The sequence below is a fragment of the Eretmochelys imbricata genome, chromosome 1, assembly GCF_965152235.1.
Source record: "Eretmochelys imbricata isolate rEreImb1 chromosome 1, rEreImb1.hap1, whole genome shotgun sequence".
Lineage (NCBI taxonomy): Eukaryota > Metazoa > Chordata > Testudines > Cheloniidae > Eretmochelys > Eretmochelys imbricata.
Genome location: NC_135572.1, coordinates 329,786,922 through 329,804,003, shown reverse-complemented (window position 1 = coordinate 329,804,003; position 17,082 = coordinate 329,786,922). Strand labels below are relative to the sequence as shown.

Here is a 17,082-nt window from a genome sequence, read left to right as displayed (position 1 = left end):
CTGAATATCTGGAGAGGTGTTTTACCTTTTCTATCTGAAGGTTTGAACAAAGTATCAGGGAACAAAACAGATGACTCCAAATCTTTAGGATAATCTTCTTTAATCCTCTCAAACCGTGGTACTTTAGCGCCCGTAAAATTAGACTTGTCAAAGATGTCAACAGCAATAACTGTGAAAAAAAATTAAATTTCTCATAATAGTAACTTAATTTCAATCATATAGGGTATTATCCAAAAATGAAATTTTACCGATACTTTAGAAAATCCATAGCATTAAGAAATTTGAACCAAAAAATATGCCAATGTAATCAATAATTATTGTAATCAAATAATTATTTCCAGTGACGACTAAAATCATATGTTCCAGCATTATTTCATATTTGGAGAATATAAAGGTATATGCAGTGCATATGTAATGGTTACAAATTTCACACAAAAAAGATTTCGTATTAGTAAAGTGCTGTTCTGTCCTGAACATAAACTATCTAAAAATGGCAGATTCCAACTCAATAGCCCAACTTCTTGTATGAGTTGAAATAGCCAGATCTGCTATTTCAAAAATAAGTTTTTACTATTTTTTTCTCCTGTTTGTACTGCAGAAATAACACAACAAAGAAAATGAGCTGGATGCAATTTCTGAGCAAGATAACAGACTTGCTAACTAAATCCCAATGGCAGAGCCATTTTTTATCATTTTTCATATTTTATCATTGCCTTTAACTGAGATGCACATCTGTACCTGAGGTTAGAATTTGTACTGCGGAATCTTTATTGCTGCTGATTATGAACAAACTGGAAAGACCTAGCTTGACTTTCATATCCCAGGTTATATGCAGTGTTGTAACTCTGTGTAAGTTTGAAAACTTGCCTCACCCACTTAGTCTCTCTCATATCCCAGGTTAGGCACCAAAGCTAGCAGGTAGAAAATGTATTTTTGCTAACAAACAGCAAATTTCTCTAGCGCTCATTAAGAGATAAATATGAATGGGCATGGTCAATTTTCAGAGTCAACTGCACTTTATGTGATCTTCTGGAAAAGTATAAAATGTAAACTTTTACATATGGTAGTGGGGAAGAAGGCTGGTAAGAGGGATGGTAGGAGGGACAAAAAGGAGGGATGCACAGGACTGGTGGTCAGGAAATATGGATTCTATTCCTAGCTTCATCATACATTTCCTGTATGGCGTTGGAAAAATCGTTGCCTTACTTTTTCCATATGTAAGTTGGGGATAATAATACTTCCCTAGTTCACAGGAGTACTGTGAAGCTTAATGTTTGTAAGATGGTTTAAAATCATTGGACAGGAGGTAATATAGCATGGTATGATATTACATTGCCACTGATGTGGAAATTATTTATTTTGTCTATATGAAATATTGTGTGGTGGTCAGCAACAGGAGAACATAGCTATACAAAGTGCTGCAATATTATTGACAGGGACATGTATGAGCTAGAAGTTTAAAAAAGACATCTTTCAAAAACTAAGTTAAAAATTATAATACTTCTACTGCTACTCATATACTAAAGGTCTGACCCCATGGCTTAGTTTTAGTGTTTGCCATGCAAAAGAAGTGGGTTAGATTCCGAGCCTCAATCTCTTGTTCCTTGGAGAGGTTAGGGATGAGAATACTTCTCAGCTCTCCCCTATCCCTGCATTTCTAGCTACTCTGGGGCTCATCTCCAGACCCCCTGGCTGTTTTGCAACTGCCAGAAGTGTTTATAGTGTTTGGTTTATAACTTTCATTTTTTTAAAACCTCAGAAGCTGCCAATTCAGGCATTTTAATAAAAATTAAAATTGAGAAGCTGGAGCTGTGGAGGGTAACTGTATCAGGCTCACTGCAGGTTTCTGTGTGAGGAAATGTCCAAGTTAAGCACTGCCAATTCCTATTCTTTCCCTAGTCCCTAAATAATTCCCAGATGAGTTGTTAGTCAACCCTACTAATGCAGCACCCACCTAGAAAAATTGCTCCAGAGAGAGAGAGAGAAAAAAGAAACTAGTCAGTAGAGAATTGCCTTGCCCCTTAGAAGCTACATCCTTCTGACCTCAGGCAGAGCTGATGAAAAATCAGATTTTTCATCCAGCAGGAAATTCAGACATTTTGAAATGAGTTGTCATGCCAAATTGGGATGAAAAGCTGAAATATCAAAAATTTTTGAGGAAGGGAAAGTTCAGAAAAATTTGCTTTGGAAATAGCAAAACATTTCAACAATCAACACGTTTTGTTTCAGTTTGCTGAACAGGTTGGCTTGATTGATTCAACTTTAATCTGTTGCACCCTGAGCTGCCACAGTGTGTCATCAGAATTGTAGTTCAGGCATCTCATGCCTCCATTTGCCTCTATGGGCAGGTCTCCCAGTCGGACTGCATTTCATATGGTGATACACTGTGGTCATACGGCTCCCATGATGCACTGTGTCAGATCAACCACAGGGGAGAACATGGTGCCACATGGGAGATGCAGTCTAGGCAGGAAGCCTGACCCATAGGGGAAAATGGGGGTATGAGACACCTGAACTACAATACCCATAAGGCACCATGGCAGATAAGAATGAAACAAATCAATGCTGAACTGACTCAAAATAAAATGTTTCAATCTGGGTTCATCAGACCTGAAATATTTTGTGTCAATTTTCCCAATGGAAAATCAAGTCATTCTGGCAAAATCAAAATTTTCTCATGGAAAATTTTAGTTTTGTGGAAATGGCATTTTCCACTGAAAAAACATTTTCATGGAAAATTCCAGACCAACTCTCACTTCTAGGCTCCAACCATTCACACAGAATAAAAACCCTGTTGGTACATGGAATGGAATACAGGCTGAGTCAGGGATATTTCTTTGTGAGTTTCTCTCTCCCTCTACTTGAAATTTTGCTGATAAGCTTTTCTGCCATGTAAGACTGGATTTTCCTGCTTATTTTAATAATAATCATACTTACCATTTACCTAGCACTTTATGTTTTCAAAGCTTTGAACAAATATCAACTCATTACTTATCACATAACCTCTGTGAGGTAGATTGGCAAGAATTATCATCTCCGTTTTGCAGATCAAAAGAAACTGACACAACAAGATAACATTTTAAGTCAAAATTAGAGTAAGAGTCGGAATTGGAAATCAAGAGGTTCTGGCTCCCAGTCTTCTGCTCAGTCCTTTAGACCATGCGGCTTAGCTGTTGATAGCTTCATCTGGGCTAATATCTTGGTTGTAGAAGTACTCTACTGAAAACTGTGTTTTTTTCAGAGGAATTCTAGAAATTCCAGTGCTTGAGGTGGGTATATTAATGTGTGGTTGCATATTTATGAAAGAATCTTAACTCATGTCACTATAATATTCTGATTATTGGAACAGTCTCAAGACCCATCAAGATGTCATGAAAATAAATATCTTCCGACTCTGGAACTGAACACCCACCATAGCTCTGTGAACCCTTAAAATCCGCATATATGTTCTGGCAATTTACAGTTTTAGAAACACATGGCTTGCATTTTGGCTCAGGATTCCAAGCCAGAGAGCAGAGAGCTCTTTCAATGCACATGTAGCATTGTCAAGGGATGAGTTAAACATGTCTGGAGAAAAATGTTGGGGGCTGTTCCCTTCAGACCCAGCATCCTGGAGCTTTTCTCTTATATAGCCTTGGCACCCTTGGCTGTTCTCTGCAGAACACATTGCTGGTCCAGTGGATGGACAATACCTGATGCTCTCAAGTGTCAGGGAATTTCATCTAACAGAAAAGACAGTTTTCAACAGCTACTCACTCATATTTGTGGCAATAATGACAAAAGGTTTCAGGTAAGTTTTCTTCATGTTCTGGGCCACTGTGTTGAAATATTCCTCATAATGTTTCAGTAGGTGGGATGTGCCACCGTCTGTTCGCTGGATCTGCTCCCAGTGCTCCTTGGTGTTGGGGTTCAGAAGGGCACTACCCACTTTAACGATGTTCTAGGAACAAAAATAAATATACATTTAAATGATTAGAATACCCAATACAAGGCAACCGAGGGAGTTTAGCTGGCTAGGTTTCAAGTGAGGAATATTGTAAACGATTTGCATTACACATAATGAAACATTTTGATCCAGGCATGTTCTGCTCCAGCCTTATCAAATAAATGCACACCTTTTAGTCACCCTCAGGTTGTTTTACTTATAAGAAATTCCTTCAAGCTTTTCATTAGCAACCTGCGCAATGATCAGAGATTATAAGGAAGTGTTTTTTTTAAAGCAGGAAACCAATCAAGACAACTCAGAAGGAACACCTAAACATACTGACTTTGCCTCTCACAGAGATGAGACAGGACAGGCAGAGACTGCTTGCTAACTAAGTTAGGAAACACCCCTGGGGAAGTCAGATTAATAAGACTTGTTAAAAATCTCATTTTCCAATGGGAAGACATGGTGTCCTATCTTACAGAGTTTGATATTTCTGTAGAATCATCAAGGAATCTATGAATCAGTCCCTGTTTTTCATCTTTTTGGGGAACATACGTGGCAAGAACTAATCTTAATTTGTGATTACAAACTCATAATCATGAAAGAAAATTGAAATTATATGTTGGGTGTTTTTCCATTTCTATGTTGTGTTAAAATAAAAATCTGTTGAAAAAAAAAGGCTCTGGATAAACTTCTCCATATACAGCTCTTAGTTAGGAGACTAAACAAAATATTACAATTTTTACAAAATATTACAACCTTGAGACACAATAGAAAAGCAGTAAACAAAATATTACTGTATAAAACTCAATTAAACAAGAACACTGAAATTGTTACAAAAAGCTCTTGGAGCAAATGTAGAAAACACTATTGTATGGTATCAAAAAACATAACATATGAGGATAAACTTGGATACAATTATGGTAGAAATTAAATTATGCTCCACAATGTCCTAGACTAACATGCCTATAACCATCCTCCTAAAACATTCATTTGGCTGGCAGGGGGGAAAGATGCTTCTTAAATATTGGTTTGAGATAACAAAAAGAACAGACAACATCTTTACAAAGGACCCATATATCACCTGGTTAGCTAAAACCACAGTGCAGCAGAGTATGGAAGCAGCCTTGTAACAGAACTCACCAATTTTCATGATTGCTATTTGCATTACCCACTCTGCTGCATTTTACAGTCTTCACTCAACAATAACCAGCAAACTTCTTCTGCTTTTCCTTACAGTCTCTCAGCCTAAACCATATCATCTTCTCCATATGGGTTCTCCTTGTTAATGACACATTAGATGTCCAAAACATACTTATTTTAATTCTTGCTCTCCCCTAAAAATACTTAGGCAGCTACTGAATATTATGGTGGGTATTTTAGTGCTATGTACATGAAAATATTTAAAATAAATGGAAGTCAAAATTTCAAAAGTAGATTATTTCTCTTTCTTTTTTCAGAGTAACAGCCGTGTTAGTCTGTAGTCGCAAAAAAGAAAAGGAGTACTTGTGGCACCTTAGAGACTAACTAATTTATTTGAGCGTAAGCTTATGCTCAAATAAATTGGTTAGTCTCTAAGGTGCCACAAGTACTCCTTTTCTCTCTTCCTTTTTGTTCACACTTTTATTTAACAAAACCCACTAAGTTCTTACGCAATCCATCTCAAGGCTTGGGTGTGTAAATTCATCCAAATCCAGTGCCTGAAGCTACAAATTTGTTGGCACAGTGTTTGCTTTAAGTAAGAAAAAAATAATCTCTTAAAACCTGGGGAATCTAAAAAGACAACTGTTTCAAAAGTCTTTTTCATTATTTGTAAACTGAATAACCTAAGATACTGAGAAATTTTCTACATCAGTGAGGAAACCACTTTGTTTCTAAGTTGCAATGAACTCTCTATTTTTATAGAATTTTTTTAGACCTTGATACGCCATCAACAACAGATATTTGTCTGCAAATTAACACTAGCACAAACAGTGCATCAGTGCTCTTCTGTGGACAGAAAACCAGGAAAAGGAGTATTATTACAGAATACAAAATTGTCAGAAAAGTTTTTAAAGAATTCTGCAGGGGAGCTTTGGTCAAAATACTACTTCAGTTCTAATGAAAACAACATATAAAACCCAGAGCCCATAACAGGCCAATTATAATTGTGTTTGTATTAGAAATGCATAAATAAAGGTTTCTGATTGTGTATTCATTTTCTGTAAGGGAATAGCTACACTGGAAATTATAGGCAAGGTATGATACAGATGTACATTTATTAATTTTTCACACTCCTCTAAAAAGATTTTTAAATCCAATGTGAGGACAACAGGATAACCCACCTTCAGAGTTAATTCACCTTTCAACATTTTATGTACTATATTGAAATGAAAGTTTGGTAAGATCTGGCTGGTTTTCCATTGAACAGCAGAATGTGACAAACAAAGCTATTTTACTCAATATTAGCACTTTCCCTCAATTACTTTCTAGTTCTGAGAATTCTGCTTTTTGGATGGTACTATGATGAACTTTACCTATCATCTAACTCCCTACTTGGTCAAATTTCATTTCAAACTATTCCGAAGAAGGAATAATTTGTAAAACAGATTAAACAACATTCACTCCACATGGGTTTGAGGTGAACTCATTTATGAATTTCTAAATGAACATATCAGTGAGAACCTATGAGCACACAGTATCTCTCTTACTTCATTGAATTCCGTATCTCTTGTCGCAGCTAGGTCAAACCCTTGCTGCTGGCTCTCATACTGCAGGACCCTGATCATCAGCAGGTATGCTGTCCTCACATCATTGCCATACAAGGAGTTGGTGTACTTGGTGGCATTTTGCAGCACTTTAGCAATCTGTATGGACTTATCTCCATCCAGTTTGGTCTCGTTGAGATGTAGTTTTTCATTCTGAAGTGGAAAGGAGAAAAAATAAGGGAAAACAATTTTGCAACAGTCTTAGTTCAGTCATTCCAGTTACAAAGACACTGTTGCTTTCCATCATCTAGAGATTTACGGGACAGAGGAATCATCTGATCCAAACAGAAATACTACTGGGAAAGGAGGGGAGAGGACATTGCAATGGAATGTGCATGACTGTCAGAGAAGGATAAAGGTTCTAAAGCGAAATGCAGGGTCTGAACGTTCACACAGCTGGCAGATGGAGCCTGGTGGTGTCAAGTTGGAGACTGGGATTATCTGAGATGATGAGCATTAGAAGCAGGAACTAGAGAAGATAACAGGGGTTGGGGATTTTATTTACTATGTACATTAACATCATGTGGGTTTCCCAGCATGCAAGACAAAATCTGCCAAAGATGAGCATTTAAAAACAGGATGACACATCTCCAAGGGCCTTTACCAACAAACAATTATTAAAACTCATAGTAAATTCTAATAAATCCCCAGGAAAATGTTGGGTCAGATATTCAGTTGTAAATCAGTGTTATTCCACTGAAGTCAGTGTGATTGGGGGCCACAGCGAATGTCTCAGTATTTGGACACTGATGTAAACAAATACGAATACAGTCTTAGTAGCCGTCACCACATTTGGAAAGCTATATGTCTATTCATTTCTTCGTGTTCAAAGTATGTCTATTATGTGTAGACGCTACTGTGTATTGGACAGGTTGATAAGACTCTGGCCTGCTAAGAATAAGGAAATATTTCCTACCATGATTTTAAGATCCACAAAGCTAACGGTGGTACAGTTAAAAAGCTCAGGAGGGAGCCAGCCTTTCTCACTATTACAGTGCCGAACAGCATTCCCTGAAGAAAACAAAACAAAGGATTAACAAGACCTACAATAGTTCTGCACAAATCAATATAGAATTTGTAGAAAATTAGCTTTTTACTTTCAAATCTCTTAAAGAAAAACACATATTTCACCTTGCAAACTAGGATTCCTCAGCCTCAGGAAAGTTACACAGTTTATTGTTGTTCATAAACAGATTTCTCCAACAATGGTCTATGTTAGCCTCCAGATATCTGTCTGAACCTGTCTCATGCTAGTTGCCAAAGCATCTTTTGATGAATTAAGCAACCGTGAATCTAAGAAAGATTGTGCAATTCCTAAACACCAAAGATGAGAGAAACATCTATCCATTACAGGTGAGAATTCATTCGTTCAGTCAGGTGGGTATCCTGGATAAATGCTAGCTGCGCTTCACAACATGTGAGCACTGTCAATATTACAGGTAAGCACATTGTTCACAGTGAACACTTTAAGCGACAAATGTAAATTCCTTTTTTCATTTGGACTTGTTTGGAAGCAGCTTTCTATTTAATTTAATTTATTCATTATTTCAAATTATTTGCCAACTAATTTCTACAGCTGTTTCTTGGTTTGTAGATTCCTTGTGAACAGCTGATTGTGGGTATTTGCTTTTCAAAAATTTTAGCTATGTTCGTTATCTCTGACTGGAAACAAAATCTCATGATATTGTTTCTGTTTCCTGACTGGCTGTTTGTGACCTAGGCTCAGGTTTCCAGTTCAAATATCCACATTTGCAAATACAAAATTTGCTTTCTGCCGATGTTCTGGAATGTTCACTTAAAATTTGCTGTTTCCACAGACATCTCTGCCTGTTCTCTCATTTGCTAGAATACACACAAACAATCACAAGAGGAATGCAAACATCATTGATGAAAATTTATTTTATGCAAAAATTTATATTAGTTGAAAATTTAAATAAAGTTAGCTTAAAAATGTAATTTACCCTACCCCTACCCGGCCCGGGAAGTTCTCAGAACTGGAGACTCAAGGGCTACCAATTTTCCTCAAACATATGGAGTCAATGCTGATACTCCATGGTGCTACTTTTAAAAGTTATACAATCATTTACAGTTCATTCCACTTGCAAATGATAACAACAGATAAGAGTTGGCAAGTGCAGAAATGAGATAAGTAGTTACAGAGATTTCATTTCCCACAAACAATTCTCCACAAGCTATGTGAGAATAATCTTATTTTAGTCCATTGTTGTAGTCTAGCAGACAAACATATTCAGTGAAACACTCACAGCTGCTAGTGTTTGCTGTCCAAGAGCCTTTCTTTTTCCCTATTCTCTTCATTAATAATACTTATTTAAGAAAAAAGCTCATATTCTCCAAATAAACAATGAATTTCAATAACAGAAACTTGCTTGGAAAGTGCGTTAGAATATTGTCTAATTTTCATATTAGATTGTCATTCACTTGTTTCCTTCATCCCACACACATACACTTTTGTCACATGTGATCCATCCCTTTAGATATAAAGGATAATAGTCATAACAAAATGGTGGAAGCACAGATGTGTCCATTATAATCAATGTTTTATTTAGAAACATTAATGTAGCCCAAACCTGCAGCTGCTACTCCTCATACAGAAGGAGAAGTCATGCTTACATTCTTGATAAAATGCAATCATCAGGAACCTCAAATGATGCAGAAAGGTAAAGTGCTTGATGGAAAATTTTAGCTACATTGTACCTCTGAAGTTATATTAGCAGAAATTTAGTAAAGCAAATACCATATAAGTACTCCACATTTTATCCCTGTCTACATGAGTTATATCGCTAAAGGTCATGTGTAATCCATTATGCGCTGAAAACAAAACATAATAATTACTTTATACAGTGAATGGATACTGAAACATTTGACTGTGCTCATTTACATATATTGTTTTAGACTCTCTTTTCCATATTACATTCACTTGTTTATTTATCTACTGCATTTTTAATGTTCTGCCTTTCATTTGTTAACTGGAATGTGCTTTAATTAATTCTTGATATGGAAGTTATACCTAAATAAATCCTTCAGCTTGTGACAACCACAAGCTACACTGTAATCTCTAGACTTTTAAAATAAATTCTTCTCTATGTATACAAGTTTTTTCACTCTCATTTTTTCCCATACCAGAGCTTCAGATAAAAATGTTAATGTTCTACCCAGTCAACTTACCCACTGATCCCTTGGGACATGGCACAGCAGCTGGCTGTCCAAACTTGGTCTGTGGCCACCAAATGCCAGCTTCAAATGCTTTGGGACACCCATTGTAAATCACTGTGACAGGAATAAAGAAATAATGCAATTTTTCTAGCAATGTAAAGTTAGGGAAATAATAGTAAGAATACATTTACAGCTGCAGAAAGGCTTTCCCTGCACTTAGAACCTTACTGGAATCTCCAACAGCTTCCATAGGGAGCCATTTATATTTGTTCTCTTTTCAAAACCAGTGTTCCCCAACCTTTAACCTGAGTGCTATTCAATCGTGCAAGCAAAGACATACATGCCAAGGAAGTGTCATTATTAATTTGGGACTCTGGATGTCACACCATATACACTGTATAACTTTAGCCACCTTTCTGGGCGTGAATTTCCACTTCACTTTACCCTGAGACCAAGAACCAACCATCCATGTGGGAAGGTAAAATATACAAATCATTTGAAACCATCGTCAATGTGGCTTCATGGCTAGGCCAGCAGAGGGCACCCTAAGAGTGGTGCAATCATCTCCTCCTACACAGACTCCTTTACATAACTGATCTTAACAGGCATAGGGAGCAGGACGTGTTAGCGACTTGGTGCACAGCATCTCAATTTGAGGTTATGATGATGCTAGCAGACGGATTCATATATCTATGTTTCAGAAATAACAGGACAAGAATGTTTTGCTTTCTTCTTAACTAGCACTTTCCTCATTTGGCATAAATTAGATAAACTATTAGCCTCAATTAATACTCTTCTATTTCTTTAGTAATAACACTTAATAACATTGAAAGTAATAACATTTTTTAAAAATGCTGGAAGCAGTTGATGGCTGAAACGTACGGTACCTTCGCAGCCCTGAATGGTAACCTCAGCAAAAGGATTGTCGCAACGGTTACACTGTCGCCCAATCACTCCAGGTTTACAAGGACACTGTCCTGTCTCCCTGTCACAGGATCGAGTATGAGAACCAGAAGGGAAGCAGTCACATGGATAACAGGTGTCACTGCTTTGTGGCCTGTAGTAGTTTGTCTGGAAAAATAAAGAGATAGACACACAGTATTTTAATTCTGCCATATTTCTTATAACCCCTTATTAATTATATTTCTTAAGGTCTTCCTGGATGGCTTGTGAGTCTGAAAAGAAGAATTAATGAGCGCCCAGACACTATGATGTTGGGGGCTTTAAAAGTGCACAGATAAAGAGGTTATTTATTTACACAATAACTTGAGTTCTTTGAGATGTTTTTCCCCAATGGGTGCTCCACGATAGGATGTTCATGTATCTGTGCATGCTCAGACAGAGACTGTGAAGCAGCATCTGTGGGCCTGCACCTATAAAGAGCAGCTCCTCATGCTCCCGTAGGAGGGCATAGGAGAGAGGCGCGGACCTGCCACCACTCAGTTCCTTCTCAATTGTGTAGCCAGAGACTCTGAAGCAGAGGGGAAGGAGGGCGGGAGGTGTAGCACCTAATAGGGACAAAACATCTCAAAGAACTCAAGTTACTGTACAAGTAAGTATCCTCTCCTTCTTCTTCATGTATATGTCCCTGTGAGTGCCCCACCATGGGAGGCTCCCAACCAGTAAATCAACATGCAGGTGGGTGCTGATGAGGCAAATCCGAGACAGTTTGAAACACTGCATCATCAAAGGTAGCATCAGCCCTGGAAGCAGGTAAAATGTCATACTGCTCCGCGAATGTGAGAGCAGACCTGCAGATTTCCACTATGCAACATCTTTCAAGAGGGCTATAGGTACTACTGAGCCCTAGTGGAATGTGCTGTCACTCTGTGAGGGGGCTTATTCCAGCAGTCTCCTAGCACGTTAAAATTAAATTGAGAACCATTTTGACAGCCTTTGCAGGGAAATGACTGTCCCATCACTCTTTCAGCAAAGGACACAAAGAGTCTGGGAGAGATCCTAAAGGTCTTGGTCCTGTCTAAGTAGAGGGCGAGAGCCCTTCTGATATTTAGTGTGTGTAGGCTAGATTCCTTTCTGGAGGCAGGAGGCTCTGGATAGAACACTGGTAGATGGAATTCCTGATTAACACAGTATTCCGAAGAGACCTTAGGGAGGAAGCGGGGATGAGGAATTAGTGTGACCATGTCTCTGGAGGAGGTAGTGAATGGTGGGTCTGCCATGGGCACACCAAGTTCTCCCATTCATCTAGCTGAAGCGATGGCTATAAGGAATGAGGGCTTGAGGGAGAGGTGGAGGAGAGAACAGGTAGACATTGGTTCAAAGGGAGAGGGGGCATTCCTTAAGGCACAGAGTCCAAAATTAAGGTCCCAGGGAGGAGCAGGGTTTCGTACAAGGGAAACAAGTTGTGTGTCAGCCCTTAAGGAATCTGGTTGTGATAGAATGAGCAAAAACTGAGAAGCTCCCAATGGGTGACTGGAAGGCTGGGATAGCTGCCAGGTATATTCTGACTGAGCTCACTGACAGACCCTGAGTCTTTAAGTCCAATAGGCAGTCTAGGATCTTGCAGAATGGAATTTTAATCTTGAGACGAATGAAGAGAACACCTGAAATAGAAATGTTTCCACTTCTGGAGGTAAGTTTTGTGAGTAGTAGGTTTCCTGCTACATAGGCGTACTCACTGGACATTATCTGAACAGGTAAGCTCCATGCTAGAGAACAATCTAGGAGCAATGCCTTCAGATTTGAAGATGAGATGTTGGGATGGTTCATGGTGCCCAACTTCTGTGACAAGAGATCCTGCTGGAGAGGAAGGCAGAGAGGCATTGCCACTGTGTGGTGATGGAGATTCGAGAACTGCACCCATCTTGGCCATGACAGCGCCATGAGGGTAACTCTGGCTTTTTTCCTGACTCCGTTTGAGGATGGTCTTGAGAATTCAAGGTAGAGGGGGGAAAGCATATTGCAGGATGCAGGGCCACAGTGTTATCAGAACATCTCCCAATGAATTGTGGCTGCATCCTCCCTTGGTGCAAAAAAGGCAACATGTAGTACTGGTTTGGCGGATGCTATGGAAGACAGAACCATTGAGCTCCCATTCATGGTCCTGATGGAAGTTCTTGCTTAGGGATTCTGAAGTTCTATTCTGGAGACCTGGTAGATAAATCGCCAAGATTTCTATCTGATGTGAAATGTACCAGTTCCTCAGTTTTAGCGATTCTACTCATAAGGACCAGGATCTTGCTCCACCTTGTTGGATTATATAATACTTCGCTGCCCTGTTATCCAGTGTTATCTTGATGGAGTGACCCTGTATGTTGTGAAGGAAGTGCTGATACATCCAGCGGACTGCTCTCAGTTCTAGAAAGTTGATGTGAAGTGTTATCTCTTGCATGGACCACTTGCCCTGAGCTGTGACCCCTTGGAGGTGGGCCCTCCAGCTATCCATCGTGAGGGTTTTTGAGGATGGAGGGTGTGAGAATGGGATTCCCCTGCAGACTTTCAGTGGCTCCTTCTGCCATGGCAGAGAGTCCAGTACTTTCAGAGGTGCTATCAGGTGTTTGGAGAGACTATGCCTGTTTGGGGTGTACACAGTCCAAATCCACGTCTGAAAGCACCTGAGGCATGACAACGCAGGAGTCATGTGGCCCAAGAGTTTTAAACAGGTCCTTGCAGTTGTTTGTGGGCTGTATTGTATTGTTGCAATTAGGTTGGACATAATCCAGCCTCTCCTTGGACAGGTAGGCTTTGACACTTAGGGAACCCAGAGAGGGTTCAATGAAATCTTTCCTCTGGACCGGAGTCAGTGTAGACCTCTTCCAATTGATACAGAGACCCAGGAACTGGCATAGGGCTAGTGCCTTCAGGGTTGCTGGCTGAACCTCTAGAGCTGACTGACCCTTGAGGAGCCAATCGTCTACAAATGGGAATACTGCAATGCCCACTGACATAAGGAATCCGCTACTGCTGAGAGGACCTTGGTAAAGACCCTTGGGGCTGTTGAGAATCTGAAGGGGAGAGCTTGGCACTGGCAATTATCTGAGCCTATTATGAAATGTAGGAAACACGTTTACCACTAGAGAATTAGGGTCAGGACGGGAGAAGTATTCCATTCTATGGACTGGAATATATTTATTATCTGCCCACCTACACATGAGAGGAAAAGTGGCAGGAATTTGCCATAAGGAATGTGTAGGCCTCTTCTAGTGGGATCTGGAGGGATTCCACCACACATTTCACTAGATTCTGGAAGGTCGTAAAGTCATCAGCATAAGAAGGTAGTGGTGGCATTACCACTTCATCCAGGGAGGAGGAGGAATTGGCTGATGGGGGTGAGCTTCTCTCAATCTGTAGTTCTTGCTCTTCTTGTGCCTCTCCCAGTACCTTAGGGGCATACGGGACCAGAAGATGGTCAGTTGGTGCCTGTGAGTGATGCAGTTCTAGTAGATCTTGGGGTTTCTTTCTAACTCGTATCCTGTAAAACTGTTCACCCAAGTGTCTCCAGGGGGTCCAGTAAGGTGACTGAGGAGGAAGGGGATAGAGGAAATGCCCCCAAGGGTATTCATATCCCCGAGGTCCAGGGCACCTGGCATGCTCCAGAAGGTCTTTTCAGTGAAGGAACTCAGGGGAATGTGATAGTACCGTACTGAGATAGGGCCTTTTACCAAGGTCTCAGAGACTGAAGTCTCCTACCCTCGGCTAAGGAGGGGGGCTCAGGCATTAGTGTCAGTACCCAGGGTTGGAAGTCTGACCAAAATACACTTTGTAGCTGATGGAGCGGTACTGGGAAGGGGGCTATAGTAGAGCTCCTTAATAGGGAAGACTCTGGTTTGTCTGAAACCAGAAGGTTGTCCAGGGAAAAGGATCTGGAAGGTGGTGGAGGGCTGTGATAGCTTATGGTCAGAGTCTGAGTTCGTACTGGAGTCAGGAACATGGGTCGGTGCCCAGGAGGAGATGGTGCATGTGGTACTGGAGAGGACAACGGAGCAGCTTCTCTGACCTTGGAGCTGTAGGAAGATGATGGTACCAGAGTGTGGGGAGAAACCCTGAGTATATCATGTGCCAAGAGGTGTCAGATGGTGCCGAGGGAGGAGCCCTCTGTACATGGAAGACTTCTCCGCACATGACTTCTTACATCAGAGGTGGGCAAACTACAGACCGCTGGCCACATCCAGCCCGCGGGACCGTCCTGCCCAGCCCTTGAGCTCCTGGCTGGGGAGGCTAGCCAGCCCCGGCCCCTCCCCTGCTGTCCCCCTTCCTCCGCAGCCTCAGCTCGCCGTGGCACCAGCACTCTGGGCGGCGGGGTTGTGAGCTCCTGCCGGGCAGTGCGGGCAGCGCGGCTGGCTCCGGACGGGTGGCGCGGCTGCTAGTTCTGCTGCTCTGAGTGGCATGGTAAGGGGGTGGGGAGGTTGGATAAGGGGCAGGGGACCCTGGGGGGACAGTCAGGGGACAGGGAGTGGTTGGATGGGGTGGAGGTTCTGGGGGGGGGGGTCAGTGGACGGGAACGGGGGGGTGGGGGGTTTAGTTAGGTGTGGGAGTCCCGGGGGGCCTGTCAGGGGGCGGAGGTGTGGATTAGGGTCGGGGCAGCCAGGGAGCAGCCTCACTGTCTTCTCTAGACCTGCCTTTAAACCCTGAGCAGACCTTGTAATTTGATGGGATATGGGTGTCTCCAGAAGTGCCCATTACTACAAGGAAAACATCTGTGGCAGGTCTGTCAGGGCTTAAACCCCAGGGTCTTCACCATAACCCGATGTGAAAAAGCATTAAACCAAAAGTCCTGGAGAGGGAGGACCTCCTTTTGAATGCACAACTTTGATTAAATTAAATAAAAATAAGTAAATAACTAAATAAAGTGAGAATGAAAAACTCATAGTGAGAAAAGGTGGGAAGCTGTAGGCACCAAGTGCTCCCTCTTGAGCGACAGGCGGGTGAAAAGGAACCGAATGGTGGCGGGTCTGTCCCTTCCTATATGGCCTTCGTATGGGAGCATAAAGAGGTGCTCTGCACAGGTGCAGGCCCAGAGATGCTGCTTTACAGTCTCTGGTCGAGAATGTACAGGTGCTCACACATCCTGTGGTGGAGCACCCATACCGACATGCACCTGAAGAAGAAGAATTATCCTATGATTATCACTGCTCATAACAAGTATGGGAAATAGTTTCTGTTAACTTTTGTCTCTACTGTAACTGATATAGCTGATGACATTGCTTATCATCATCAGTAGTTCCTTCTAATATCCAGGAGTGCCTTTGCCTTCATTCTATTATACTTTTCTCTTCATTTAAGCCCAGTTGAAAAAAATGATATTTGCGATCAACCTCTTAAAGAAGGTACAATTTATACTAACAATTTATAAGGTACAATGAACTGCGTAAATAGTAGGTCACTGCATGGCAAAAAGCCACGGGATCCTGAACATGAAAGCTCTGTGTGGGGAGAGCTCCCAGTGAAGTCAATGGGAGGTCTGCATGCAGAGTACTTGCAGCATCTGACCACGGTTTGCAAAAATGAGTGTAACTTACATGCCAAAAGATGAGCTTGCTTCATCTTACACAAGTCTGTTAGTTGTTTCTTCAGCTCCACCCTCCTTCTGCCACCCTCCTTCTGCCTTATGGTGTGAAAATTACTCTTACTCGCATACCCACAGAATATCCAGCTAGCACAGAATACACTGCTTTACTTTTACACCCCCATACTGGTGACCCAAAGCCTGGCCAATTTACACCATTACTGTTAACATTGAATTTTCTATCATGTAATCATGTAGGGCCTGATCCCCAGCTCTGCTTGGTTTACTTTCAGAACTGAGGGGTAGAGTGGAGGGCCACCTTTCTGTCTCCTGATCTTAAGGTCAAACTTTCCTCTTACATATACATGATTTCAGTAAGGCTTTTGACACAGTGAAATGTGACATTCTCACAAGGAAACTTGGGAAATATGATCTGGATGAAATTACTACAAAGTGGGTGCGTAATTGGTTGAAAAACGAAATAGAAAGTTTCAAGTTTACACAGAGCTCTTCTTCAGGTCTAGACCAGACCAGACTTGAAGAAGAGCACTGTGTAAGCTCGAAAGCTTGTCTCTTTCACCAACACAAGTAAGTCCAATAAAATATATTACCTCATCCAACCTGTCTCTTTGAGAGTGGGGTCATATTCTGATTTTATCAAGACCATTATAAAACAGAGGATCAGAATTTGGCCCCTTATTCTCTCTCCTTTGCTTGCAATAATATAGTTAGTAATGACAAAAAGGAAAGAAGATCTGCATTATATG

At 40.9% G+C, this 17,082-nt stretch overlaps 1 protein-coding gene across 1 annotated transcript in view; it reads right to left on the bottom strand.

Annotated features, from left to right (window-relative positions):
* The window catches only part of CELSR1 (cadherin EGF LAG seven-pass G-type receptor 1), a 267,623-nt gene that overhangs the window by 31,263 nt on the left and 219,278 nt on the right, over nucleotides 1–17,082 (bottom strand). Inside the window, exons 15-20 of the mRNA XM_077807853.1 lie at nucleotides 10,737–10,920; nucleotides 9,862–9,963; nucleotides 7,592–7,686; nucleotides 6,619–6,828; nucleotides 3,757–3,940; nucleotides 26–169 (exon numbers count right to left, since the gene is read on the bottom strand). Of these exons, the coding sequence (XP_077663979.1) occupies nucleotides 26–169; nucleotides 3,757–3,940; nucleotides 6,619–6,828; nucleotides 7,592–7,686; nucleotides 9,862–9,963; nucleotides 10,737–10,920 (919 nt within the window). The remainder of the gene's footprint in view (nucleotides 1–25; nucleotides 170–3,756; nucleotides 3,941–6,618; nucleotides 6,829–7,591; nucleotides 7,687–9,861; nucleotides 9,964–10,736; nucleotides 10,921–17,082) is intronic.